The following is a 27675-nucleotide window of genomic DNA, read 5'->3' on the forward strand; positions in this document are numbered from 1 at the left end:
CAGGGTCACCTGCAGAGAGGCTTTACCAAAGTGTCTGTTTGTGTGCTTGTGCCTATTTGTGAACATCAAGTGTGTGGTTCCATGAAGTGTGTCTGTACTTTGGTATCCTTGACCCTGTTTGGTGGAAGAAGTTGTTTTCTTTAGTCACTAAGCTCTCTGGGATGCTTCCTTATCCTGCCATTGTAAGAAGTGACATACTTGACTGGATCAGCTTGACCTGTGAAATGAAAGCTGCTGCAGTGTATCCTCCTTGATCTGAAAAGTGGGATCTGAGAAAAAAGAGCCCTTCTGCCAGGCACCAAAATAAACCAGGACTGTCTGTGCTGACAGACAATACTTGCTTTAGCCTTCAAGGTCCTTAGGCAAACAAAAGATCCCCGAGTCTGCCTTGCATCTGTGCTGCTCAGTCTGTGCTGATGCCCAGGGAGTGGGAGCCTGCTGGGCTCCATGGCTGGTGAGGGTTCCTGCAGGGAGGAGCTGCTGCCACCAGTTTTTGAGGGCAAACACGCTGAGCTGTTTAGGGGAGGACTTAAAACCTACTTTTGTGTTGCATATGGAGCCTGTTGTCGCCAAGTACAAAAAGATCCTGAAGCTTTGCTGTGCTCCCAGCTTCCCCTGGAGTAAGCCCTGTTAGCTCACATGTGGTGTTTATGCTTGCAGCTCCTGTCTGCAGCAGCCTGCATCCTCACAGAGTGCTGGTCCTGGAATCTGGCTGCAGGTACTTAACCTGCTTAAATGGGAACTCAGCCCTGGATGCTGGGGTCAAAGGAGTTGGGTGGGCAGCCCTGTGAGGAATTCCTGCCACCCAGTCACTGAGGAGGGAGTGTAGGAATAACCCATCTCTTTTGCATGGAAAATACAGCAGCTTTGGGAAGAGAATTCATATTGTTTGGTCAATGAAACAGAGTGCAAAACCATAACAGATTTATTTTCAATTCAAGCTCAAACATAATATCTCTTGGGTCATGCTAACGTTCACGGGCATCTGAATCAGTTAGAAAAATGTTGCTCCATCTCAGGATGTGCAGTAGTGGTGGGATTCAGTAGAAGCCCCTCTTTGCCTTGTGCATGGAGGCATTTTCCAAGAGTACAGCACCAAATGGTTTGTTACATGATAATAATGTCACTCAGCCTGCTGTCCCACGTAACCCCGTCAGTTTATAGCTGCAGTATTGCACAGACAGGTTGGAGGAAGGAGTGATTTCTGAGAGCTTTATTCTCATTTTTACTGTAGTTTTCCTTATGGAAACACCCATATGCTTCAGATATAATTACAGCAGAAGAAGTCTCTACGATACTCTAATATAAAAAGGTAAAAATTATTTTGTTTATTGTATTTAAGATTCAGTGTAAAAAAAAAATTTCCTGTACTATTGAAATCTGTAAGACAGTGAAGTGCACAAGGAAACTTCATGTTGTATTTTCTTCCTAACTCTTCTCTCTCCTCGGATGTATTTTGCAACTTGACTACAGTTGTAATGAAAGTTGGTTTAAATATCCTGAAGTTCCTCATGTCCAATGTGGCTGCTCAAAACCAGGGTACACTTTCTTCATCCTGCCCCACAACTAGGTGAATTCTTGGAGTAGCACTCGTAAGACTTTTCTTATGGTCCATAACTTGGAAACCAGCAATCCCTGCTGGCACAGAATGTCCTACAGAGACATTCTGTGTTTGAAAGAAAACAAGTCAGTTGTTTTCTTCTAAATATTTGTCTGGACAGTGTTACTGAACTGTAGGTGATGGTTTTATCTCATGTCTTCCACTGCTGCTCCTTTTTTTAACAGGATTTTCTGCTTCCTTGACCATCTTTGAGCCTGCAGTCTCATAAAAGCCTGCAAGTGTTGTCCTGCATTTGTTGAAAGAACAGATTTGGTTGAGAGAATGAGCAATCTCCTAAAGCTGTGCTGGTTTAGGGCGTGTTGGGGAGGTTGGTTCATGCAGGTGAGTGAAAGAACAAGGAGTGGGTGTTACTGGGCCTCAACTTCGTATTTGAGGACGTGCGAGTAGAAGCTGTGGTTGGCGTTCTCGTGCACCATCACAAACACCTCTCTGCACCCCGAGGTGTTGCAGGTTCCCTCCCAGCAGCCCTTGTTCTGGGTGAGGGGGTAGGTGTTCTCAGCCTGGACCAGCACCTTGGCAACGCCGTGCATTTTGAGTTTGAAGTGCACGTTGCGGTTGGCCGGCAGCAGGCCCGAGAGCGGCTCCAGGATCTCGTAGTCTTGCAGCCACTTGCTGTAGCTCTGGGGGAAGGCTGGCCACTTCACCTCCGTGTTCAGGCACCTGATGAGGTAGTTGAAGATGTAATCGTAATTACCCGGGTCCGACTTCTTCTTGGAGTAGATTTTGAGAACGAAGCTCCCCGCGTGCGGGAGCTGGACCTTCAGCTCCACCTGGTTCCTGCGGTGGACCTGCAGCACGTGCCGCCTGCCCATGTCCTCCGCGAGGCTGCCGCTGCCGTCGCTGTGCAGCGAGGTCAGGACGCTGATGTCCTTGCTCAGGGTGAAGGTGAGGGAGCAGCGCCCGTCGTTGGTGTGCAGGACGGGCTCGCCGTGCGAGGGCCGCAGGAAGCCCTGGCGCTCGGAGAACCAGCTGGGCCCCACGGGCTGGTGCAGCTCCTTGGGGAAGCGCATGGCCTTGTCCACGGACTCGCACTCCACCACGTACTCCAGCACGCACTTGTAGACGTCATCCGAAGCCTCGGCCTTGGAGGGCTTGGCAAAGATCTCCAGCTTGTGGCTCCCCGTCTTCTGTGGGTAGAGATCCAGCTGCATTCCGTGTCTTTTCAAAGTCATCAAACCGTGTTCGTCTGTTCCCTTCAGCTTGAACATAAATAACGTGCCGGAGCGGCAGTCCACGGATACAGAGGCTTTTCCATTTACTGGGAAATACAAAAGAAAAGAGGCTGCATAGGAGTGTCAGTAGTTTTTAACCCTAATGTACCCCCTGTTCTGGGAAAGCTAATCTGGCCCCAATAAGTTGCTGTTTCTCTAGAAGTAAAACCAAGAGCTGCAGTTGTCAGGTCACAGCTTGTCATCTGTCTGCTTAGACCAGTGTCCCTCAGAAAGAATGAGAGTGGCCTTTGTTTGGGAGATGTGCATTTATCCTGTTCTGATACACCCTGCCATGGAGCTGTGGTCTGCTAGAATGTGAAGGCCTGTGTGAAATATAACTGAAAGTACCGTCAGGCCGCATGGGATGGGGTTTGGGGCAACCTGGTCTAGTAGAAGGTGTCCCTGCCCATGGTGGGGCGTTGGAATGAGATGGGCTTTAAGGTCCCTTCCAACTTAAACCAATATAGAATTCTGTAATTCTGTGATCATGAAAGGCTGAATTAGAGGTGATTAGACCTGATTGCCAGCCCAGTAGCTGCTCCCAGGAGCTTCAAATTGCAGGATCTCTCCAGTATGTAGCTATGAGATTAATCTACCTCCCTGTGAGCCTGTTCCCAAACAGCTTGAAGTCTTCATTACGTCCTAAAATGTTGATGTCCATAGGTTTTAACTCTGTTCTTAGCATTCACAAATTAGCCATCCAGTTAAATTCCTGCAGCTCTTGAAAAATCCAAGGGAGGGGGTTTTAAATGTGCACCTTGTTCAGTTGCAGCACCTGAGTGGTTTTGTATTAAAAGTGCTGCTGGACTCGCTCAGTATTGCCTGAAGAGGTGCTCAGTGGTGTGTGTTGGGTGTGGGATGCATGGGGGAAGGTGCTCCATGGCTTCTCCCTTACCTGTTCGGATGATGGGAGTCTCTGGGTGTGCAGCCAGCAGCCCCAGCGTGTAGAAGTTGCTGTTGTGCAGCATGTTGTTCTCAAACTCCTTCAGCGTCAGCGTGGGCTTAAGAAGCTGCCAGTTACTGTTATCTGGGAAGTGATTGTTAATGAACAGGGCTGGGTGAGTCAGAAAGTAAAACTCATTGTACCTGGGAGAAGGGAGAAATGAGAGAAAATGAGTAATTACAAATAGGGAATTCTTCCCCCGCACAGTGGTGGTGGTTTCAGCAAGAGGGTGTTGGAGTGGTTTGAGCTGCTGGTAAACTGAGACCCATGGGTTTTAAATTCCCCAGGCAGAGAAGAAACCTGAGCTTTGGTCTTCTGTTTCCAGGGCAAATGCTGAGCTTTGGGATAAACCCTGAGTATTTGCACTATTCCCTTGCACCCACAGGCTCCTGGAAAAAGACGGAGGCACTGCGTGTTGACTGCAGTCAATTCACAAAAGCTGTGACTCCAGTGCCACAGACTATTGCCTAAACTGAAGATGTGACAAGCAAACCCAGCTGGCTTTTAGCAGTTTGTGACTTGCTGCTCAGAGCCAATACCTCTCTTCAGGCTGTGCCACATACCTTGTACAGGCAGCCTGGTCCCTTGCTCATGGCTTTGTGTAGGCACACAGTGTGTGGTGATTGGGATGGGCTGAGCCTCATCCCCAGTGGGCACAGCTGTGAGCAGCAGGTGAGCAGCACTGACAGCAATGAGCCATGGAGTGCCCAGGGGCACTGAGCAACCACCAAAGGGAGCAGAGGGCACACAGGTGCAATGCATCAACAGAAGGGCATAAAAGGCTGGGCTAGAGAACAAGAAGGGCCCATGCTTGGAGCCTTCTGAAGTGCCACGATGTTACTGTGTATGGGCAGATGCCTGAAGCCTTCCGGTGAGGTAAGGTGTTACTGTGTTTGGGTGAGGGCTTGTATGGTGACACTCTGTGTATCATGGCCCTTTTGACTGCAGCACATACTGTGGTGTCTGCTGTGGGATGGGCAGATGCCTGAAGCCTTCTGGTGAGGTAAGGTGTTACTGTGTTTGGGTGAGGGCTTGTATGGTGACACTCTGTGTATCATGGCCCTTTTGACTGCAGCACATACTGTGGTGTCTGCTGTGACAGCTTTGGGTCTTCCCATGGCCCCAGATTGTCTGTTTGTTTTGCCAGTCCCAGCAGCTTCCTACTGCCTTTGTGGAGGGTCTGCCCGTGGCCCCAGATGTGTCTGTTTGTTTTGCCAGTCCCAGCAGCTTTCCTACTGCCTTTGTGGAGGGTTTGTGTACTCAGGTAGAGGGGGGTCTTTACCTGTAGGTGAACTTGGTGAAGGAATCATCCACAGAGCCGCTCCCCCAGGTGCTGTCCAGTAAATGCCACCTTCCCTCGAGGTACACAGCGTTCCAGGCATGGTCAGAGTCCCCTGTGAAGGTCTGCCCTGTCTTGTACCCGTGTCCTTTGGCATGTCCCGAGAGCTTCTTGCACTGAATCCCTGCAAGACTGAAAGGAAATGATAAGCTGCAGCAGGAGGGTTCTGTGTTAAACCTGTCAGGTCTTTCTGGGGAAGGAGAAAAGGTGATGATGCCTGAGGTGTTGGGTGGGGCTGTTTGTTTTTGTAGTCTTTGCACCGAGATTCTGAGAGCATCCTGCTGGAGGAAGGGCCTTTTCTCTCCCAGTTTTGCATATTCCCTGTCTTTTTGCCTGATGCACCATCGATTCAGCACTGTTAGAGGATGACAAGATAAAGTGTGCTTAATTGCTCTCTATCTTGTTACTCAGTGGAATCCCTTTGCTGCTGTCCACAATTAGCCCATGTAATTATAAATTAAAAGCACAGGCTGTTCTCTCCCTGTGACAGTGGGCCTGGTGTTTGACACCAGCTGAGGTATCTCAGACCTCACGGGATTGTGGATGCTGATTTAGTTTCCTGAAAGAATGAGCTTGTGCCTGCCCAGGGTAGAAATGATTAAATAGTCTCTCTCTAAAAACATGATGAATACCTGCGTGGATGTGTAAATAAGATTTAAATAAGCACTGTGTTAATAAGCTCTCTGCTGATGGATTCTAACATTGGCATCTTATTTCACCATTAATCTAAAATTGCTTCACTTGGAGCGTTCTCTTTTGTGTAGGACAGCATTGACATTTTTCTTCTTCATAGAGAAATGTGTTAAATGGAACAACTACCTTAAGTAATAAAGTGTGCAGGCTTCCAGAGTGAGATTGTCTGCATAATGTGGGTTTGGCTCAGGAGAAAAGTGATATTTATGGGGAAGATAATGAGCGTGGTTGTTAAGAAGTCAAGGCCTGATAACAGATACTGGCTGGCAAGTGGCAGTGCAGTGGAGCTTGTAAGAGGGCTGCTTTTCCAGGGAGAGGATGGGCACTTCCAGGGGAGGTGGGCACTTCAGCAAAGGAGAGGAGGGAGCAGTGATGGCAGGCACTGCCTGTTCCATGAGTATCCAGAATCAACAGGTCAGGATGGAAGGAAAACTATGGAGAAGCCTGGTGCTGCAGGTGGTCTGGGGCTGGCAAGGCCCACAGGCCCCTGTGAGTCACATTCTGACATGGAGCTGGGCAGTAAATCTGGAACAACTCCTCTGACAAGACTGGTGAGAGCTTGGATTTGCATGATGTAACTGAGACTAGGAGCTGGCCTGGGAGCATTAGTGAAGATTTGATCCTGGGAGTTTCAAGGAGCTAAGTACCAAATTCCCTCTAATTTCATGGGGATTGGAGCTAATCCTTCCAGGCTTCTCTAGACATTCTTGTTAGCTGGGATATTTAGAGGGGACATTAAGGGACAAGTTCTGCTCTCATGGTGCTCTCAATTACAGTGAATGTTGGCAAAGCAGCAAGAAGAGTTTGTGTTTGGATGTGTTCAAAGTTCTCAAAATAAAGACCAGAACATTTAAACTGATCTCTCTAGTAATAGACAAAAATCCAAGCTAAAACATCCTGTAAAGGAGCAATTCTGTATTGGTGAAAAGGGTGCTCATGTCTCTCATGTCAGTAACTTCATACAGATAAATTAAGCAGGCAGAGAGAAGATTGGGAAGATCTCCAGGACTGGTTGGAGTGGCAGTGTGAGGCTGAAGACGACCTAGATACAAAATGGACTGGAAGAACTGAATTAAGAAACAGTTGGCAACATTTGCTTGGTGCAGCAAAGAGATTAGACACAAAATTGCTTTTCTGCCTCAAAAACCGTGGGAAATAATCTGGCTCTTACTACAGGTGTCACTGGAATTCAATGGCATCTTCTTCCCTTTGATTTTAGGTTGACTTTGATCATTTCATCTAAAAAAGGAGCAAATCTGGCTTCTCCAGAAGGGAACAGAATGGTTTATGCTTGTGGTAGGTAGGTGTACGCCTCTGTGCCTGAAAAGAGGGAAAGCTGCTGCCTGCAGGAAATGGGGGAAGCAAGAGGATGTGAAATCTGGGATATTTACAGACTGGTTAGGAAGAAGGAGCAGCTAGCTAACTGATCAGATCCCCTTTAGGCAGTGAGGCCAGCTTTGCTCCCAGAGCTGCTGAAACCTCTCTGGGAAAATAATTATTGTGCCTTCATCACTAACCCTGGTGAGCGAGTGTCTCCCTAATTCCAGGCTGTGAGGTTTGCCCTAAATTGGATTAATGAATTTGCACTGCTTCACTTAGCCAGACTCCTCGAGTCTGCTTGTCAGCTGAGAAGCCAGTTCTTGATAAGTGCTGCTGAAGCATTGGTCAGGAGCCTGTGTTTGCATTCACTGCTAGCACACCTGATGTTTGGGAAGTGATGCCTTATGGCCAGCTTCCCACTATCTGTGCCCACCTTTCCTCTGTGACAGGAATCTCAGCTGATGGGAGGGAGTCTGGCTGCCAAAGCTGTGGTCAGAGGTGACAGTGTTGTGTCTGCAACAGGAATTGTTCCCTCTGGCACTGGGACAAGTGGGACTCAATCAACGTCAGCCGTTGCCTTCAGCAGGACTTTTGGGGAGACTCCTGGTGACTGGCAAATTGGTTTGTTTGTTCAAGTTCCCTCACAGGAGCTAGGAAAAAAAGGCATGTCAAAACACCTTTTCCCCCCAAAACCTGGCTCTGAAAAGCCTTTCTGTAAGACAAGTGCTCTTTGCCTCCTGCCTTTCTGCTTAGGCTCAGTGTAAGAGCAGCACAGAGCATGGGGAGAAGGGATGAGGAGACCTCTGTGCAAGAAAGGGGTGTTGTCTTTAAGTACAGTTTTTCACAACAGGAGCTAAACATTTTGCTAATATTTGACAATATAATAGTCTTGATGACTGGAGGTTTCCTGAATCACATAGTGACTAATCAGCCTGGAACTGAGGAATCGAGAGTAAATCAACAGAGCCTTTAAATAGCCAGAGATATCCTTGGAAAGATTAATGCTTTTAATGAACTAAGCATATGCTTTTTAATGAACAGATGCAAATTCCCCCCTTCTCACTGCTAATAACTGTTCCATGGGTTGCAGCTATAAATGCATACTTCACCATCCTATTTCTTTACTCTTTAGAAAACAAGATCCAATGTCATACAATGGTTTGAGTTGGAATGGACCAAGTGTATATTGTGGGATATGTTGTTGGCTGGAAGCATTTACCACTTCAGCATCTGGCACAGTATGCTGGGGGTGTTTTAAATCTCTCCTTTTCCCTGTAGGTTTTGTCTGTTCCATGGTAAAAACCTTCTCAAATCCTTTGGATAGTGTGGAAAGCCAATTGTGACTTACATGTGCTATTAATAACTAATCTGGATTTTTCCAAAGGAATGTAACCCCCTTCCTGGGAGGGCCATCTTGCAAGCCCACCCTCTTAGGATTACTTTATGAAGTCCCTTCCCATCTCCTTTCCCTGAGTTGTCAGGTCCAGTTTTCTCCTTTTGGGCAACCCTTCTGCCCAAGACTGATCCCAAACCTCCAAGAACCTTCACTGCTTTCCTTGCTGTGGAATTTGGGGGTTCTCCTCTCCTTAGGGATTAGGATTGGGGCTGCATCCCTGTCTCCCTCCCAAGGAAGGGGCTGCCTCTTAGAAATGCCTTTGTGCCTGCAAAGCCCTGCTCTGTGGGGAAGTTTTGGTGACTCATCCCCAGTGAAGTCCATGAGATTTTGTTGGAGAAAGAAAGGATTTTAGTCATTAAATGCCAATGGCAGGTACAGAAAGGGAATTGCAGTATTGGCCTCAAAAGTGCTGCACCTTGAGACTGGGCACAGAGCAGAGTGGCAAGTGCAAGGCAGTGTCCCTGGGGGGACGGGGCATCTCCAGAGGGTGTAGGCAAAGTTCCTCCTGGGACTCTGCCTACCTCTTGCAAGGGACCAGCACTCCTTGTTGAAGTCTTGCAATGCTTTTAACCTTCACATCCAGATACCCCAAGGAAAATCCTACTTCTTCTAATCAAATTATCTCCATGTTTTCATCTGCCATTATGTTAATGCAATGCGAAGCTCAGCAGATGGCACCAAGTAAATTATGCTGGGGAGGGGGGTGGAGGGAGTGCAGGAGAGAGCAAAATTGACCTTTCTAGGACTTGCTGTTTTTCCACAGCATGGCTGGAAAGCTAAAGTTCCACGTCCTGCTTAAAGTCACATCAGTCAATGCAAAGGCAGACGGGATAGGCACGGAGATGACAAGGAATGTTAACTCTCCCTGGCATTGAATGCTGCTGGACTTAATTTACCTGCACATATGTTCAAAGAGCTCGGCATAGCCCTCACAAATGCTCTTGCCCATCTGAAGCACGTCTCTGGGCTTGCTCGACAGCTGGCTTTTGTTGTGGTAGCCCACGACGTCGTATTCTGGGGGAAGGAACACAGACAAGGGTTCATCCAAAAGCCAGAGAAAAGGGGGCTGATGGGCAGCAGTAGCAATGCTCAGGTTGTTTTTCAGCTCTGTGAGCAGAGGGGAACGAGCTGTGGCTGTGCTGGGGACGCTGGCCTGGACACTGCTGGGCCAGAGGGACAGCTCTGTCCCTCATCACCCTTTGGTCTAAGCTTGGGCTGGAGTTCAGCAGTTGAATCCAAATGAGAGGAAAACTTTGATTTTTGGACACAATGGGTGTCATCGGGAATTGCCCTCAAGTGGAGGATCTACAGTCTGAAGAGTTCCCAGTATAACCCAGAGCACTCTGCATTTGGAGGAGTCAGATTGGTGTTGCCTCAAAAGAAACTGCTGAGACTTTTGCACTCTTTACAAGCAATTTATATTAAAAATACTTGAAAAGCAGCTTGTTGGGAAACACTTGGAGTGATTTGCTGCAAGTGAGTCACAGAATTATAGAATGGTTTGGGTTGGAAGGGGCATTAAAGCTAATCTCATTCCAATGAGATCCTTCCAGGTTGCTCAAGCCCTGTCCAGTGTGGTCATATCAATACCTGGAAGCTCAGGAAATCTTGATTTGCTGGAATGAGGACACAACAGCAGCACAGCAGGACTCCTTCAGACAGAGTTTGCAGAACTGGTCTGGGGAGGTTAATTCAATCCCACCAACCTTGGCCCTGTCCACAACCTCTTTCTTAAAATACAGATGTATTTTTCTGACAAAGCTCTCAGGAATGCTGCATCAGCTGGTTCCCCCTCCCCTTGGTGCTGGGGCAGAGGAAGGAAAGCAGCAGCAGGCTGTGTGTGCTTTGATGAAATGCTGCCCCTGCTTGTCACCCATCCGAGGGGCTTGGCTGATGCCTCCTGGCTGCTGGCTCCAGGGCTGGGAAGGGCTGGCTGCTCCACCCTGGCTGTTCACTGACCACCACAAGCACAGGGCACTTGGAGGGCTGCTGGCTCCTGGGGCTTTCTGTTTGTGCTGCAAGTGACACCTGAAAGCATTATTTCCTTTAGTGCTGATGCAGCATGGGCACAGCAGCCCATCAAAGGCAGGGATTGAACAGAGTGGGAAGAGATGCCCAGAGAACAGGGTTCTCACTTAAAATCCATCCGAGGAAGGAGTTTATGTCATCAGTGCAATTCCAGGATAGATACATTTCATTTTTGCCAGCAGATTTAAATTCCCAACTCTGTTTCTTTTCTGTGTGTGTAAATAGGGGTCAGTCTCACAGGAAGGAATGAGAGCCAGGGCCAAGGTGGTGTAAAAAATCTTGTGAGGAGATCCCAGCATAGCTGTCAGGGCCAGAGACATCCCCTGAATGCTGAGGAGTGTGGACTGGCTCCAGCCAGGCCCTGCCCAGGTAGTGTGGGCAGAAATGGGTTAACAGTGGAAAGACAGAATAACCAGTGCTGGGTGAGTCAAAGCCTGGGCTTCAGGACATGCAGTGAAATCAGCACTCTCCATATTTCAGGGCAAGACTAGAGCAGTTTGGGGCTGACCCCACCATGCTAACCCTGCAGCTGCTGATCTCAGTGGCTGTGAGATGAGGCCAGGGCTGCCCAAACTGCTCTTTTGCTGCACTGCAGCAGTGCCCCATCAGGATGTGTGGGAGATGAGGAAAAGGACAGCTCTGCCTCTCTGCCCCCAAGACTTAATGGGAAATAAACATTTTTGCATATCCAGTTTTCCCCCATGGAGGCACTGGGGTGGCAAGAAGCCCCTTTTGATGTGCCGGGTGCGAGAGGCTACAAGTACTGCCTCCTCCTCCTCTTCCCATCTCCTGGTTATTCTGTAACTCCAGCCTTTGGACCAAGCAGGAAAGGGCAGGGGAACCTGAGTGGATGCAGCTCTCTAGAGGGTTGAAAATGTGCAGGCACAGGCAGGAACTGCAGTCATACAGGTGCCAGTGTGGGATGTGGAGCTGGGCAAGGCAGCTGGAGGGTTCCTGGTGGTGCCTCTGTGACACTGGGACCCTCCCAGAGCAAAGACACCAGCATCAGACTGTGCTGGAGGGACTATGGGGACTTGGCACAGGGATGGAGAACAAACTTAGAATGGTTTGAGTGGGAAGGGACCTTAAAGATCATCTCATTCCAAACTGCCTGCCATGGTGCAGGGACACCTTCCACTAGGCCAGGTTCTTTCTCAAATCTGGATCATCACCACCTCCTGTTCACCCCCTCAAAACTGGGCTCTGGTGGTGTGGGGTGGCTCTGAAGGTGATCAAGCAGGCCCCTGGTGTTGGGCAGCCTGGCTTTTGCTCTGGCTCTTGGCTGCTAGGGACTTGTCTGGTCACACCTCAAATGGAGGTTAATTACGGGTTAATCATGGGCCCACAAACCTGGTGCAGCCTGGCAGTGTGAGGAGAGAGACCCTCTGGATGCATTTCTGGATAAAAACCTCCAGAAAGCCTTCATTCCACTCCCCACATGGAAATAACCCAAAATACCCAGTAAAATGCCACAGCAGTGGGACAGGGGTGACAGTGGCAGCCTTGTCTCCAGTTGAGCCCTCAGCCTACCTATGTGATGGCATATCCACATCCATATGGCTCGAACCTTTTCCAGGTCCGTCCGGGCTTGTTTCAGCAGGGCTTTCACCAGCTCCTCCACGCTGTTGGTGACGTTCACCTGTGCGTGGGGACAAGCATTGCAAGGTCATGGGGAAGATCTACCCTGTGGTAGATCTGTCCTCATCATCTCTTGTTCCTCTGAAGGCAGTGAGACCCCACCTGCCAGAGGCTGCTGTGCCTCCAGCTCCCTTAAAAATACAGCTACAGTGCTGTAGGTCCATGTGTTTTTGGTTATAGTTCCCAGAGTGGGATTTCTTTGCTAATGTTTAAAGGGAAAAGGTTTTTCACTTGTTTGGGGAGATTCTAATGCCATTGCCCCATAGCACAGCCTAAGCTGGTGTTGGTGCTGGGAGCCAGGTTTGTGGAATGTTGCTGCAGGGGAGCTGGAAGGAGGACAGAGGCAAAAGCAAGACTTACTTTTAATGCGTAGGCATCCAGCTTCTTTAATTGCTGCAGATCTACTGGCATGGATTTCAAAGAGGATTTGTCCCATGGATATGCTGGGAAGAAACGAGTTGTCGTTGTCATTGTTTTGGGAAGGCAGGGAGTGTTTTTCCTGGCAGTATGGTGGAGCAAGGGGCCAGAGCTCCTGGCTGGCCCATGGAGACATCCATCAGCGGGTGCTTAGGGAGCAGAGGACACGAGGGCACCCGCAGGAGGTCCCTGCCAGCTGCATGGAAAGCAGGAGCCATCCTGTCTAGACTGCTGGGATTTGTGCAGTGCTGGAGCATGAGCTGCCCATGCAACTTTGGCACTGCATAACAGCATGGAAAATCCTGGGATATTGCATGGAGGGGCAGGAGAACAATCCACAAGTATCAGGGAAAATCTGTACTGTGCAAGCCTTAGAAAACATATGACTTCTTAAAAAACCCGAGCAAAAAGAGCTGGGCTTCTCTGGGAGTTTTGTGAGGTAAAGAACCACAAATCTGCAGGAATTCAGGCACATGAGGAGGGTAACACTGGGAGCAGCTGGACTGAACCCACTGTGCCTACCCTCTGCATCTTCATAGGCTCTGAGCTCCTGGTTCTACTCAGTGTGTGCAAATGGTTAATAACTTGCCCTAATTAACCAGATAACTGATTTTTTTGAACAGTCTTGGAATGAGTTGACACTGCTGTCTTCCATCAGTGAGCCATGGGGAATGGATGGACATATCCCTGTGCCAGGCAGGTGCCTGTCTGCCAAAACCAGTATGTGGGCACCTATTTCTTAACAGGCTGGTTTGTGTATCTGTATTTTCCTTGAAAGGAGGTGTAACACTGACCTAAAGAGAGAGCAAGCAGATTTACACATTTAAAGGTTCCCACTCTCCACAGCTCTGAAAATTACTTTTTGCCTTTTTGGTTAGGGAATGGTCTTTTTTTAAAATGTGGCTGTCAGGATCTGTCTTTGCCAGGTTCTGTCTGCAGAGGCTCTGTGCAGGAGTGGGATCCACAGCACACCCCACACTCCTGTGTGTTCTGCCTGTTTCCCTTCCCTTGGGCACGTGTGGGGCTCCCAAAGCCACTCCCCTCTGCCACCCCAAGGATCAGGGGCTTGGGAAGCTGAGCCCTGCTGCTGCTGATGGATGGTTACCATGGAGGTCCTTTGCTCCTGGTGGCCGTGGGGCCTCAGTCTTCTGGAAACCTGCAAGGCAGAGAAGGAGAGGGAGGGAGGAGGTTGTTACCTACAGAAAAAAAAGACAACTAGAAATAAATAATGGTGAGGGGCAGGATTGGGTGGAAAAAGCTGGAAGTGAGGCTCTTCTTAGCCCATTCCCTTGTGTTTGGACATGGATGTGAGCACCTTGTGGAGTGTGCTCCTGCAGAGCCCCCATGCCCCAGCAGACAGGCAGCTCCTGTTCTAACCCGAGGGCTGGAGACATCAAACCCCAGCCCAGCACAGCCAAACCTCTCCAGGCATGGAAGAAGGGAGTGCTGAGCTCCAGAGCTGGTAGATAACCCCAGTGGGAGCTCTGCAGCAGCTGGGGGATTGCTGAGGGTCACTGCAGTGTCACCACCCGCCTTATCCCAGGGCCAGAGGAGGAGGAGACACCCACACCCCAGGAGCAGAAGGATTTTGCTCCTCAAGCCCCAGTCGTGGGCAGGGTCCAGCAGCACGTGCCCTTTAGCAGCCTCCCCATGGGGGAGTGAGCCTGTCTCCTCCTGGGAGCAGCTTCCCAGGGGAGGCAGAGCTTGGAGACACTTAACAGAGCAGAGCTTGACAGAGCAGAGCTTCACCTTTGTTGTCATGTCCTCTCAGCCTCTGGGAACCTGCAAGAAGCCAGGCAGGGTTAGTGGGATCCCCCCAGGCTCCGGGCTCCAGGGAAGGGAGGATGGGCTGAGCCTCTGCCGGGGTTTAAAGCCGGGCTGTACCTTTTCCCAAGGAGAGTCTCTTGATGAGCTGAGGGCTGGTGTCCTCGTGGTGAATCTCCACTGTCACTTGGGTTCCTGCAAGAAGCAATTATAAACTCCCTGAGAAGGGAAAACTAACCAGGATATGGAGGAGAGGAGGAGTGCCTGTCGAGGCAGCTCTTAACTTTAGACAAAGCAGCAGCTCTGGTGATAGCCAAGGTTTATCACCATGTTAAAGAGCTCTTGATGGAGCTACAGCAAGCAGAGAATCAATGGCTTGCATTGATTTTTCTTGGAATTAAACAGAGAAAGGCTTGAAGTGATGAAAATGGTTGGACTTGTGATACTAAAATGTCTGGCAAAGGCCATTGCCTGTAAGAGGCAGCATCCTGGAGCAGCCAGCTGTGGTCCAGGCATGCCCTGATGCTCCCGAAAAACCTCTCCTGAAAACCTGGGCTCTGGTCTTTAAAGTTTCAGAGAGGCAAATACCAGAAAAGGAGCGAGTGAATCTCTCATAAAAACTACCTGAACTTTTTGACAGAGGCTGCATTTTTTGGCAGGAATTTCAGAAGGGTTTGCAGCTCTTGAGGTTCCCTGGAGGAGCCCCATGTGCTCCTGGGCTTCTCTTTTGGAGCAGGCAGAAGTTACTCAGGAGGCTGAAGGTCAAGATGTCAATGCACCTTGGGGCTGCCATCCAGTCATGCCTCCTGCACTGCACCTCATGACATTTGGGGTTTTCCTTTAAAGCCAGCTCTTGGAACTGGCTAATTAGGTGGGAATCTGCATTTTCATCAAAGAATAAGTTTTTCTGCAGCATTTACACTTAGAAAAGTGAAGTTTTTCCTGTGATTATGCAGAGAGATTCAATGTCCTTTAAGCCCCAAAACTAGAAAGCAAGAAAAACTGTATAAGCTGTAAAAACCTAAATCTTAGAATTTGACTCCAGTTCTAGGATGGTTGCAGATATCAGGGTGTCAGAACAGAGTTTTTTGTCAGTTAATTAAAAGATAAAATGAAGTTGTTTCTCAAAGAGAGGGCTTTATGCAAATGGTTTGATTTCCTTAAAGTTTTCATATTTGCAGGGCCTTTTTATTGCTCAAAATTATTTTTACTTTGCTTTTTTTGTGGATTTTTGTCTCAAACTTTCACTTTCTAAGTTTCCCCCCATAAATTAAAAATCTTTGTTTTCAAGAGACAAATTTACTAGTGATGAATGCCTTCTGCTTTGATGTGTTTGAAAGGCATTTAACAAATGAAAAATGTAATTCCACAGGAAGTTTTCAATGTGCTGTATCATTGCTTTAAAATCTGGTGGTATGAAATGATTGCTGGTACTTTTATGATTTTTTATTTAATTATTCCTGATTGAGATATCCTTCATAAGGAATCCTAGAATGGTTTGGGTTGGAAGGGACCCTAAAGATCATCTTGCTCCAACTCCCTGCCACTAGAGCAGCTTGCCCCAAGCTCAGAGAAGCTCTTGCTGCTCTCCTTGTGTTTTGTGGCCAGACAAGTCCTTGGCCAGCAAGTGCTTTGAGGGGCACCTGTCCCAGGGTGGGATATTTTCTCTCTTTTGGGATGTTCTGGGGTTATTTTATTGGAGAAAAGCTTGTTGGGAGCTCAGTGAAGCCCTGCTCTGTCTCTTGGCTCAGCACTTACCTTTGTCAGTGCCCGAGGTGATGGGTGGTGTCTGCTCACGGGGACCCGTGGGGCCACGCCGGCCTGGGGGCACAAAGGGAATTTCTCAGTGCCTTGGAGAGAGCCAAGCAGCCAGCAAGGATGGGGTTAAATCCGCCCTGCTCAGACTCAGCAAGCTCAGCCCTGTTCTTCAGATTCAAAGCTCAGTGGCTCCTGAGCCCTCTGCAGAGGGATGGATGCTCTAGCTGGGTGGGAGACAAGGGCAGGGCTGGGGGCTTGGAGGCACAGGGGGAACTTTAGTGTGGCTGTCACCAACTCATCCCCACCTCTCCCTTCTGGGACACTCTTGGACCTGGAGTCCTGGAGCAGAGGGAGGTGTGGATGTGCCCAGGGTCCACACGGGTGGAGGCAGCAGAGATGTGCCCCGGGGAGGGAGAATGCCAGGGGACACAGAGCCCTCACTCCGGGCTCTGCTGGGTGATCTCTCACTCTTTTTCAAAGTGTCCTGGGATCCCCATCCCACCAGGAGCCAGGGGGAGCCTGGATCTCACAGCTTGTCCATTTGTGCCATGTGGCCATGACAAGGAACAGTCCCCAGAGCGACAGGAGTGGGGCCACAGCCTCTTTGACTCAGTGGGGCTGGGGATTGTATAAGCTTGCAAATATTGTGGCAGCACCAGAGGTGTCAGAGGCCTCACAGGGACACTGACATGGCTGGTGAAAGGGCAGCTCATTAACCCTTGTGGTGCCAGAGCCAAAGATCTGCCTGCTCCTCTGGAGCCTGAATTCCCCCCTCCCAGGGGTTTAAATTGTACTTAAGGTAGACCTGCAAGGGAAGGATTTCCATGTGCATGCTAAATACCCCTGCCAGTAATCCAGGGTGGGAAATGATCAATATCAGCCTCTTAGTCACTCGTAGAGGAGGCTGACTGCAGCTCTGATTGCAGAACCTCTTGAGCATGACAGAGGGAGAGAAAGCAGGATATTTATCTGCTTCCTGGAGTGGAGGCTTTTGTTATCTGCTTTGTAAAAAAAGCCCCACAGTAGTGCCTTGCCATGAAATATTGTTTGCTCCCAGACTGTGTGCAACCTCCAGCCACCACTGATTACAGAGGGACGTGGATCAGGGCTCCTGCCAGGCATCCTGCTGGGAGCAGCCCTGGCTTTTGCATGCTGCTGTTGCTTGACCTGTGGAAGCAAAGTTCCTCCTTGGTGTAGCTAAAATCCACTGTCTGGTACCATGGGAATTATCTGTGTCTTGCTCTACCTTTGCCCTTGCCTTTCTCTGCTAAGCCATGGCAGACTTAGACTGCCAGGAAAACAAGAGGGATGATCTGAGTCCCTTCCCTGGGAGCTGCTCCATAGTTCTGGGGTCACCTCCTCAGATGTTCCTCCTCAACTGTTTTAGGGCAGAACCCTGGGAATTGGCAGTGGAACATTGAGAACTAGAATCACATCATTCCTGGTCAGCAGTCCCACCTGCCTTGTGCTCAGTCTCTGAAGGGGGAGATGAAGAAAGGACTGGTGGAGAGAAGGTTCAAAAGGTTCTTTGCATCCCCCAGACCCTACTTTAAGCTGTGTGAGTGCTGGGGAAGTCTCTGGAAGCTCTAGCTGCAACCTGAGCAATGGGGGGCACTGAATTTCCCCTGCCATCAGCTGGCTGTGAAATGTAAGAGCTCAGTGCTCTTGTAATCCGAGCGAGCTCCGTGGCAGGAGAATCCCTGCAGATGGATGTGCGGGGGCTCGGCAGTGCCACCCTGTGCATCCTGTCCATGGGCAGGAGAGCACCGAGGGAGGGCACACCTTCCAGCCCTCTGTGTGCCTCCACTGGAGCCCCTGCAAGCACTGGAGAGGGATGGGTTGTGTAAGCACATTTATGCTGGAGAGGCACAGCTTGGAGCTTTGGGTTGTGGGCTGGGGGTGGTTTCTCACAGGGGGAGAGGGTGACCTACCGTTCAGGTCTGTGCCCTGAGCTGCCTGTGATCTGCTGTTTCCATTGCCATCACCCTTGGAACCTGTAAGATAGAAATGGGAGATTGGAAAGGGTCCTCCTGGACCAAAGTGTTGGTGCTGCCTGAAGGCCAAACACCCCAAACCCTTTCATGCAACCCATTATCCCAGCTGGTGCCAGGTGTCATCAGGATCCACCTTCTGTCTCATCTGCAGCCTTGGCTTGAGTATTGCCAGAGTATGAAATACCAGGGGGCAGAAAGTGCAATAGTCCAGGCCTAAGCTGCTTTGGTGGGATTTGCTCTGATTTGAGCAGGTGCTGAATGCCGTGCTTGATGGAGCATGGACACAACTTTGTGACAGCTCTGCCTATAGTTGTTAGCCTGGGACTGGTAGTCTGAAAATTCAGCTTCTCTCCCAGGTTTTAGAGCAGGAATACTCGTTCTCTTCCCTTTACTCCTGCAGGGAGGCTCCCCTTGCAATTGCAGAGCACAGCTGGGGCTTTTTGGAGGACCCTCTGCAGAACAGGGAGTTGGGCCAGGGACACTGTCCCAAACTGTAGCTATAAATGGCTCAGGACAGTGAGCCTCGGAGACAAAGCCTGGGCACGCTGCAAACAAAACACTTCTGCTCCTCTACTCCAGGGAGTGGAGTGGAACTGCTGAGCCCTCTCCCTGCTCCCGCTGCACAGCCCAGAGAGCCCGCGGGGCACCTCAGGCTAGCGCAGGGCACAGCAAGGTGCAAGCACAGCCCTGGCATTAGTGTCGCCGTGTGTCCCCGCGTGTCCCCGCCGCTGCAGCGGGGCTGCACCGTTGCTGCGCGCCCTGCAGCTGCACAGGCTGCAGCTCGGAGCGCCCCTCCAGCGGGGCTCTGCTGCACACGCTGGGCTTCTACAAACAAAGTTGGCATTTTGGAGTTTGGCATCACGCGTGCAAACAGGAGAAGGAAGCTCAAATCCTGCTCCAAAGCTGCTGCTTCTCTCTCCGTGTGCAGCCGCAGCCCTGCCCTCCCTCGCCCGCTGCAGGCGCGCTGTTACCTGCGCCTCGGCCGCCTTCCGTCTGCCCCTCTCGCTGCCCTTTCTCCTTGCTCGCTGCCTCCTCGGGGCGCACAATAAGCAGCAGATTGATGGTGACTGCACTGGCATCTGCCTTAAAGTCCATGGTACCCATCAGCGCACGGCCGGCGCCGCCGCGCCGAGCAGCCGCGAGTGCCGCCAGCCCTGGCGAGGCGAGCGCGCTCCCGCCCCGCGCGGCCCCGGCCCGGCCAGCTGCACCATCGGGGCTCTGCCAAAGCCGACCCTAATGAAGAGGTTACAAGTCACCTTTGAAAGGAAATCGCAGGAGGGATCCGTTTCCTAAAGCAGAGGAAGGAGCTGCGTTTCGGGCGGGGGGGTCTGGTTTCAGAGCGTGCCCCCGGCTCCCTCCCCTCTCTCTGCCCTTTTCAGCTTTAAGCACTTGTCTACACTCAAATCCCCCAGCACCACTGTTCGCTGGGGGGGATTCGCTTCCCGGCGCTGGCACAAATCCTTAAAAGGCTTTCTCTTTGGATCCTGTCCCCCGGCAGAACCCAAAGGATGCTTAGGAGCGTAAATAATAACAATGGGAAGGCAGCGGTGGGGAGAAGGGGCTGGAAAGGAGACACGAACTTTTGAAGTGGGAAGGATGGGTTTCTGCAGGACTGCCTGTTGTGCAAAGGGACAGCAGAGAAGGGAATTGCAGGCTTCAGTCCCCACTGACCCAAAGGATCCCAAAACCCCCACCTCTCTGCCCCATCAGCCCGCGAGCCCGGCTGTCTGATCACGGCTGATCAAAACGGAAAGCCCTGCAAATCCCTGGCTTTCTAGTAACTGTCCCGGCCCACCAAACGGGGGACATGAAGGGTTACAGTGCGGGCTAGCCGGGCTCAGCTGGTCCCTGCAGCTCGCAGAAGGGGCTGGCAGGGACACAGGTTCTAATTTTACCGCTGGCCCCTGTCCCGGCCGTGCTGGCAGCCCCCGCCTTGCCCGGGGTCCCGGGGGAGCGGCAGCACCTGTGGGCTCAAGGGCTCTCCGGCAGCAGGGAAAGGTTGTGGGAGGCACCCGCGGGCAGAGAGGGGCTTCGGGAGCTTGGCATGGGCAGGAGGCCTTCTTCAGGCAGGAGTGTGAGAGCAGTGGGCTCTTCTGCCTGCAGGTGGGGAAATTTGTTGTCCTGGATCCACGGGTAGGAACTGGTACTACTACCTGGTGTTAGGTTACCGTGTTTGGAGACACGGGTTTTCCCGTGGATCTCTATATAAAACATGTCCCCTCCCAATCTCCTGCCCCTTTTGTGTTCCTGAGCCCCTTCCAGAGCATGGACAGCTGATATGCCCCCGTGCTCACATGCAAATCCAGCCCCAAGCAGCTCCTCAGCATATCCAGAAATAACGTGTGGCCGCAGGGAACCTGCATCCATCCAGCTCTGCTGGTGCCCCGTGGTGCAGCCCTGAGCCCCCTGTGCTCCCCTGGGTGGTGCCACAGCTTTCTTGCCAAGACAGGGGCACCAGGGATGGGATGTGCCTGTAACCCCAGCAATGCAGCCAGGATGGATGGCATTGTTGTTGGGGCCCAGGATTTGCTCTTTACTTTGTGCGTTAGAGGAATTTTTGTTTCAGAGGTGCCCTGAGTTTCTGTTTCAGGGTTCAGCTCTGGCAGTGAGGTGCTGGCTGGAGGTGGTTAAAGCTGGTGAGAAGGAGGAGGATGAAGATGAGGAGGAAGGAGGGCCAGATGCATGCTGAGCTGTGCCGGACTCTGCCAAGCAGATTTCCAAGCCATCTGGGGCTTGCCCATCTCCATTTCAGGTCCCTGAGATTTATGGCTGGAGTGACTTTCTAATCACAGTTTCACCATCTGCCTGTTGGCCTTTAGCACCCTCTGTCACCTGTCACTGAGCCCCACAGCTCCTGCCTGCTCCGGAGCACCCTTTCCTCCCTGGCTGCTCACCTGGGGGGCAGCTCCTGTTCCTGCTGTCCCTTGTCCCTCACATCCCAGCTGGGACAGTCTGCTTTCCTGAGCTATTCATTAGCACAGCTGAATCCTGAGCCTGGTGTCACCAGGTCCTACACCAAAATCTGCTCCAACCCTCCTCACTCTGCTCCTGCCTCCCACCTGCAGGGATTTCCCTGCGTGTCCTGGCCTCGCTGCTCCTCCAGCTCTGCTCTTGTCCTCGCTCCTCTCCAGCTCAGCGATGTGATGGCTCACATCTGGGAATGCTGGCAGGAGCCAGTTCCAGTGGTGCAGCCCAGGCCATGCTGGGACCTGAGCTGACCTCGCTGTGGACGCTCTGGTGGCACCAGCTGAGGAGCTCAGATGTTCCTTCCCTGGCAGCTCTGAGCTGGAGCCTCCACAGCTGAGCCTTGGGGGCTGCTGGCACTGCCCCTCCTGCCAGGCTGTACAAATCTTTCTCTCTCTCAGTGATGAGGTGGCTGTTCCCAGCCCGGCTGCCCCTGCTTCCCTCCTTTACTCCTGTGTCCTGCCACAAGGTGTTTCCAGCACACTGAAAGCATCTCCAGGCAGCTCCTGCTTTCCTAGAAATTCCAGACTTCAGGGAGAAGGTGGTTGGGTTTGAAAGGCTCTTTTGCATTTTCCTTTCTCCTGTTTTATCCTCTCTTTTTCCTGGGGAGGGGAAAGGGAAGGTTTCTGATGGTGATCTGTGGCATGTGCCATGAGGAAGGCACAGGCTGTGCCTCAGGTGGGTGCTGCCCGTGCAGCAGTGAGCCCTGCTGCTCCATGAGTTTTCCATGGGAAACAGCAACCTCCTCATTGGCCTGAGATAAGAACATGACTAGAAACATCTGTCCATGGACCAGGATGTTTTTGAAGCTAAAAATATCTGTGTTTTGAGGAAGGAAAGGAGAAAGCCTTTTATGCCATGTTGATTTTCAAATAAAGGCAGCTCATTGGATTTGCTGCAGGATTTCAAATGCTCACCGAGGTCCCAGGGAGAAGAATTAATGGCCAGAAAGCAAAAGCTGCTATCAGAGTGCCATGATTACATGTATTTACCACATGGCTGGCATTTCTCTGGGGGGATCTGGGGGAAAGAGGGAGTGTATGAATGTAGAGCAAGAATTAGGTTATTTGAATCCCATTGGGTGGAAAGGGAAATTGCAGGCTGCGTTCCTGAGAAAGGGGTTTGACTCTTGTGCAGGTGGTTTGCCTTCACAAAGGTCTGTAAAGGCTCTAGCAGAAGGTGTGTTGGGAAGATATTCCACCTCTGCTTGTCAAAGGGAGGCTGCTGGGAATCTTGGTCCTGCCAGGGCCACGGGTGAGGTTGTCCAAATGTTTTTCCAAGATGCCTGCATTGGAAAAAGTGCCAGGGCTGCCCTTCTCCTTGGTGTAGTGACCTGCTCTGGCTGCACCCTGGGGCACATGTTACACCCTGGAGTTTCAGGGCCTTCTCCACTGTCTGGGGAGAAAGCCTGGGCCTGTAACTCCCCTGGGGGCAACACCAAAGTCATCTAAAGGTGAACTGCCCTTAATGTAATTTAGAACTAACATACCCTTATGACCCCTTTGATCCGTGGCTGATACCCATTATTTGAAACTCTTGCCTTTCATTTGGCATTCCTTGTGTCCAGCAAAGCGTCCCTGGTTTTGCCAGCTGTGCTGGCCATGAAGCAGTTCCAGTGTCACCTCAGAGCCTTCCTGCAGGAGCTGTTCCCTGTTGCTGCTCCTCCTCCTCCTCGCCCTGTAAGCTCTGCTGTGTCCCTTTTGAGATGGGAGACCAAGGCCAGCCATGCTCCTCGTGCAGATGTGCCAGTGGCTCCTGTCCTGTTCTCCATTCCCTCCCTGCCCAAGTCATCCCAGCCTTGGGCTGGCTTTGTTCACCACCTAGGAGCTGGCTGCTTTCACTGCACTTTCCACCCAGACTCCCAAGATCCCTCTCCTCCTCAGAATGTCTCATTCAGAGCTCATTATCATCTGTGTGTATTTGCAGATAGATTTGAAGTCTGGGGTTTGTTTTGTTTTTTCCCAGCCATTACTTTGCATTTGCAGACATTGAATCTCAGCTCCTGTTTCCTCTCCCACCTGCTGGGAGGAGGGCTGGGACACATCCATGGTGGATAACCCATTACAGCTGCACTCTGGTGAGTTCTGATCTGCTCTCCTGGCCTCCCTGTCCTTCCTCCCTCCCTGCCCTCATTCTCCTGCCGGCGTTTTCCAAGCCCAGGCTGCTCAGCTGCCTCATTCTGCAGTTCTGCTGTGTCAGCAGCTGTGCTTTATGATTTAAGACGGCAGCAGAACTTTCCACTGAGCTGTAAGCCCATGTATTCAGTTTCCTGGTATCCACACAAGCTAACTAATGGCAGGGCCAGCCCTGCCAGGGAGGTCAAGGACATGTTCAGATGTCAGGGAGACAATGAGGGCAGGTTCAGAATGAGTCGATGCCGAGCCCTGGGAGGCACAGCAGGAGTGATGCCTGGGAGGGGAATTCTGCCTCCTGCAGGGAAATACCTGTCCGCAGGTGGGCCAGCCTCTGGCAGGGGGTCCTGCATTCTGAGCGGGATTGCTGGCATAAAAGGCAAGCCTGGCTGCTCCCTGGCTCACAACAGGGCCCAACACTCCTTCCACGAGGAGCCTGGGGACACCGTGCCTGCAGGGAGCTGTGGGAGCAGCTGTGTGAGCAGCGGGGTGTGCTCGGGGTGTGTGGCAGCTCAGTGCTCCGAGAGAGCTGCAGATATTTCTGCTGGTTTTTTCTAATCTCCCTTTCTTCAGTGACAAAAGCCATTGCTGTGACCATTGCTGCTTTGTTCCTCCAAGAAGAAGCTCTGGAAGTAGCTGGGGATTCAGCAGGTGTTTTTCTACGGGAGAAACAGGGGGCTGCTGCCAGGGCTTCAGCCACCGAAGGCTGCCAGGCTCTCCAGAGCTGTCCTGCCTTGTCTGTCCCAGCATGGATCACTGACCTGAGCCTGCTGCTTGGCCCTTCTGGATGAGGAGAGTGGTCCTGGCTGGGCTGCACGCAGTCATTAGACATTAATCCTTGTGTAATCTTCAAAAAACTCATCCTTTGAAGCCTGTGTGACCCTGCAGAGGGTTTAGGGTTCTTTTGTTAAGGTGTCCTGATAACTTGCATCGTTCATTAGCTGTGCTCTTGGGGATGTGCTTTATTGTCAAACACTGCCCACAAAGTTGCCTCCTGACACCAAATGCATCAAGATGGGCAGATGAAAACATATAGGAGAAGATATGACAGGGGAGAGGAAAATACACTCTATTTCCATGTACCAGCATTAAAGGTGAAGGAAGTTTTCCCCCAGAGCAGATTGGCTTTCTGGACATATTCCTCCTCCAAAATTCTGGCTCTTGTACTGTGCAAGACTGGGGGAGATTGTATAGCTGTTCTTTCCAAGAATCCTTCAGAATATCCAGGCAGGGTTATTTTTTTCCCTGTAAAACTATTTCTGGTTTATTCAGGAGGGAGTCTTGCCCCTTCTAATTAAACAAGCAGCATGGCATATCCTGGGAGATGCAGAAAGTACTTTTTCTGCATTTTATCAACATCTCTCTGCTGCAGGGATGAGCAAAGCCCTTCTTGGTGACCCAGTGGACAAAGGAGTTATCTCGACTGCCCAGCCAGCCTGGTTTTCTCTAATACAATGGCAAAGGTAAATGGAAGGCAACTTTGGAAGAAATACCTGGAGCTCAGCGTGAGTCATGGTGTTTGAAGAGAAGTGGACACTGTGGGAATCATCCCTTCTGGAGTGACAGGGAGCCCGGGGGGCTGAGCCTCCAAACCTTCCTTCCTGAGACACGCTGTGAGTGGGGCTGTTGTTCCTTGGGAGCTTGGCCTGCAGCAGGACAGGCTCCCTGCTTGTGTTTACCAGGGCTCGAGCTGGAGGACCTGAGTGGTCATTTGGGGGCAAGGTCATGGAACAGCCCTCACTGGGGTTATTTCTCCTTAACCCAAGGTGCCAGGATGCTGTGGAGGGAGCTGGAGGCTCTCATGGTCATCTTGGACACCTGAGCTATTGGGTGAGCTGAGGACACAACACTGGCAACACAAACAAGTTCACCACTGCCTTGGAGAAGTGTAGAGGTAGCTGGCTCTTGTTTTTGAGAAGTTCTATCCATATTTGCTGCAGTGTCAGGAGTAGGAGTTGAACAGTTGGAATTTGCTGCAAGGCTTCTGTTTGAAGAAGTACTCCTGGTGTTTCTTTGGGCACCCCTCTGAGCTATGGCTACCAAAACACCATCTCAGGTGCTCTTGAGTGAAGAATCTGGTGCTTGTCACGATGGGGTGAGGTGTGACAATGCCAAAAGGGGACATATTTAATCCAGGGTGAGTCAGGCTGGGTTTTGCTGCCTTTGGGCATCGTTGGACCTGGAACCCTGCTGATTCTGTGTGTCCTCAGGCTGGAGTGACATGAAGGGGGTCTGCTGTGTCCCTCACAACATGTGAAGCTGGCTGGCAGGAAGAATGTGTCCCCAGGGGAGGCTGGACTATTTCTTCTGTACATGAACTCATTTATTTTGGCTAAGGCCCTGGAGGTATGGATGAAATCCTCATTTTCTGCATCTCTTGCCTTCCTTGAGGGCCACATCTTCTCTCAGGTGGCTGTTACTGCCATTCCCACCCAAAATCCCAGCACCACAGTGGTGTCCCATACTCCTGCTGCCCTGCCATGGGGATCCTGGGGTGATTGATATGGGCTGGAGTAGGAAACACCCACCAGACACAGGCTGCTTGCACTCCTCCAGGCTGTGAGAGAAGCCCAAAACACCAAATCATTTTGTATCAGCCAAACCTTCCAAAAATTCTTTTACCAGATACCAATACCTTCCAAAAAACTGCCAAAAATACCTTTCCCAGTAATTTTGCCACCAGCTGGGAAGAGCCATCTGGCTTGTTCCACAGATCAAAGCCCCTGGGTGTCTGATGTGCTGCTCCTCCAGGAGCCTGGGAGTGCACCAAGAGGAATCAGAGCCCCTCTCAGTTCCTTCTGCCCTTCCAAAAGACCAGGGAAGATGAACCTGGCAGCTTGCTCTTCCAGCATGGACATTGCACCCAGCTGGGATCAGCATCCCAGAGTTGCCATGGAGATGCCTGATGGGCATCTCTAACTTTTCAGGAACCTGGCAGGATGCCAGGGCATCCTGAACAACATTAATGATGCTGAAATACATTCCTGCTGCTCCAGGAGGCCCAAAAGCAGTCAGGGAAGACTTCTCCCCTTGGGAGGGAATGAGCTCACCTGTGGAGCTGGGCTGGCTGTCTTCTCCAGTCACTGCTCCCATCTCCATGTGAACTGCTGGGAACAGGAGAAAATATTACTGGACTCTTTTCTGGACCAGCTGCCCAGAAACCCCGTTATGCTTTTTGCTCTGCATGCACAGTCCCAGGAAGCTGAGTGCTGAAGGGCACAGCAGGTCTGTGCTGTGATGTGCAGGGCACTCTGTGTGGGGAAAGGGAAAGTTGTTTTCATAAAGGAATGGGAGAAAAAGAGGAGGAAAGCACAGTCAGCAGCACAGCACATTGGCCTGAGTACCAGAGCCACACCCAAAGGGTTAAAGCAGCCCAGGAAGCCTAAGGGGATCCCTCAGGATGCCTCCCGAGCATCTTCAGTAATGAGTTTTCACTCCTGTACTTTCATTATCATCATCCCATTGTCCCCCTCAGCTCTGCAGCACATTATTCCTGTCATTGAGGCAGCTGCAAGGACAGTGCTGTTCCCTCAGCATTCCTCTTGGAAACACAATGGGCTCAGCCTCAGAGCAGGAGTGTGCATTGGCTGTTACCCCAGGGGTGATGCTCTGCTTTGCCTCTCTCTCCCTGGCCCCTTCAGATCACCCACAGAAGTCCCAGGTTTGTCACAGTGCCCAGCAGAGCCTGGCATCTGGTTCTTTTCTGTCTTTCTAGAAATATTTTATAACTTCATGGAACAGGCTGCCCAGAGAGGCTGTGGCTGTCCCACCACTGGAAGTGTTCAAAGCCAGGTTGGACAGTGGTCTAGTGGAAGGTGTCCCTTCCCACAGCACCACAAACCATGCCCTGATTCTATGAACATTTTTAGTTCCCTGGAAGCTGGGGAACTGTGGTTGTGTAAGTGGGAATTTGGTATTGCATCCACTGTACAACACCACTTGGAGCTTATCCCTTCTTATTGGTAGAATTGGAGAAAGCTCTTTTTGTTTTTCCCAAGATCCCCCAAAAGTGGAAAAGCAGAAGAGGTAAGGCCATGTCCTCCATGAATCCTAGGGTGCTGTACTTAAGGTCACATTTTTGGTACCAATGTCACCTGATCTGTCACTCCAGTGCTGGTTTCACGACTGACTTACTGAGGTCGTTGGCTTTATTGGCATCCTCACTTGCACAGCCTGGGCAGAGCCTGCAAGGAAAACATGGCTGTCACTTCTCAGTGCTTGAGTGACCGAGCTGCAGAGCTGCAAGGGACTGGTTCTCCCTCAAAGCTGAGTTTTGCTTCTTCCACTGGTTAACTCAAGGGTGACAAGGGGACATCCATTGGTGACATGCACATGGCAGCTGCTTCTTCCTCCTCCCTGCCCATGTGTGTGGTGGTGCTGGCTCAGGGTTGTGTTTGGAGCTGCTGCCTTTGGGCTGAGGGCATGTCTTGCCTTCCTGATCTGTGTCACTTTCTGCT

At 51.0% G+C, this 27675-nt stretch overlaps 1 protein-coding gene across 4 annotated transcripts; it reads right to left on the reverse strand.

The window, feature by feature from the left end:
• Positions 1–907: 907 nt before the first annotated feature.
• Positions 908–19356, reverse strand: KY (kyphoscoliosis peptidase). Of its 4 annotated transcripts, none has more exons than XM_039696953.1 (12): positions 19094–19356; positions 18060–18122; positions 16129–16191; positions 14491–14565; positions 14356–14388; positions 13712–13762; positions 12550–12632; positions 12082–12190; positions 9420–9537; positions 5058–5246; positions 3728–3918; positions 908–2879 (listed from the first exon to the last, which is right to left on the reverse strand). In XM_039696953.1, the coding sequence occupies exons 1-12, from the start codon at positions 19224–19226 to the stop codon at positions 1969–1971; spliced, it is 2019 nt and encodes a 672-aa protein (XP_039552887.1). In that variant the 5' UTR covers positions 19227–19356; the 3' UTR covers positions 908–1968. The 4 variants fall into 4 exon arrangements, with proteins under 4 accessions (XP_039552887.1, XP_039552886.1, XP_039552890.1 ...); XM_039696952.1 differs by having other exon boundaries at positions 14326–14388; XM_039696956.1 differs by lacking the exon at positions 16129–16191.
• Positions 19357–27675: the final 8319 nt, after the last annotated feature.

Source organism: Passer montanus, unplaced genomic scaffold (genome assembly GCF_014805655.1).
Source record: "Passer montanus isolate IOZ18808 unplaced genomic scaffold, ASM1480565v1 scaffold115, whole genome shotgun sequence".
NCBI classification, from domain to species: domain Eukaryota; kingdom Metazoa; phylum Chordata; class Aves; order Passeriformes; family Passeridae; genus Passer; species Passer montanus.